Source organism: Mizuhopecten yessoensis, unplaced genomic scaffold (assembly GCF_002113885.1).
Source record: "Mizuhopecten yessoensis strain PY_sf001 unplaced genomic scaffold, ASM211388v2 scaffold6119, whole genome shotgun sequence".
In the NCBI taxonomy this organism is placed as follows: Eukaryota; Metazoa; Mollusca; class Bivalvia; order Pectinida; family Pectinidae; genus Mizuhopecten; species Mizuhopecten yessoensis.
This window is the reverse complement of record NW_018406389.1, coordinates 114406-115174: the sequence shown is the minus strand read 5'-3', so window position 1 is coordinate 115174 and position 769 is coordinate 114406. Positions and strand designations below refer to the sequence as shown.

Below are 769 nucleotides of genomic sequence, written 5' to 3'. Positions count from 1 at the left end.
ACAATAGTTTCCCCCTAGTTACTAATACAGAGGGGGAAAGAATCATACAGACAATAGTTCCCCCTGGTTACTAGTCCGAATTATTCTGACGTTTATCAACTTTTTTCATATCGGTCTGTCAACGATTAACGTCAGAACTCCGTCACTCTATAATATGCGGGAAATATGCGACCCGCGCCCGGAGCGCACTTCAAACTCATATATTAGAAACACATCGTCACTTTCACACACATGTCGCACATTTAAAAGTTCAAATACTGAACACAGTTTTCTTCACTTTCACAGCTGATTATTTCTGTCCTCTTGTTAAATGCATGTTTCAAAATTCTGTTACATTATCAAGAAGTTCAAATGTTAATGAACACAGACAACTATTATCCTTATTTTTATATTAAATTATAATTCCTGCAGGAGCGCGGTGCTGTCCAGATCATCTCGTTGGAGATAAATTAACACCTGAAGCTATGCGAGTAGTTGAATGCAAAAATGATTGTGTTTTACTGAACAGATCTACACTGTTTGAACTCTTACATAAATTAAGAACATTTGCGATCCAGACAGAAAAATCAAGAATTGACTTTGACTCTGATGAAGCACTAACTGCATCAGATTTTATTAACTTAACTGGAATTACAAAAGCCAATTTTACAGATCTTTATACATATATAAAGGACTTGGTACGGAATACACCAGCTCGTTCAACAAAAACATCGCTGGGAATATATTTGTTTAAAATGAAGTCTGGGATATCAAACAAAGTGTTATCAAC

General features: G+C 35.6%; 1 protein-coding gene across 1 annotated transcript in view; it reads left to right on the top strand.

Moving 5' to 3' along the window:
* The first annotated feature begins 403 nt into the window (after positions 1-403).
* LOC110451517 overlaps positions 404-769 on the top strand; it is an 8528-nt gene continuing 8162 nt past the window's right edge. Inside the window, exon 1 of the mRNA XM_021499586.1 lies at positions 404-725. Within this exon, the coding sequence (XP_021355261.1) occupies positions 465-725 (261 nt within the window). The 5' untranslated portion in view covers positions 404-464. The remainder of the gene's footprint in view (positions 726-769) is intronic.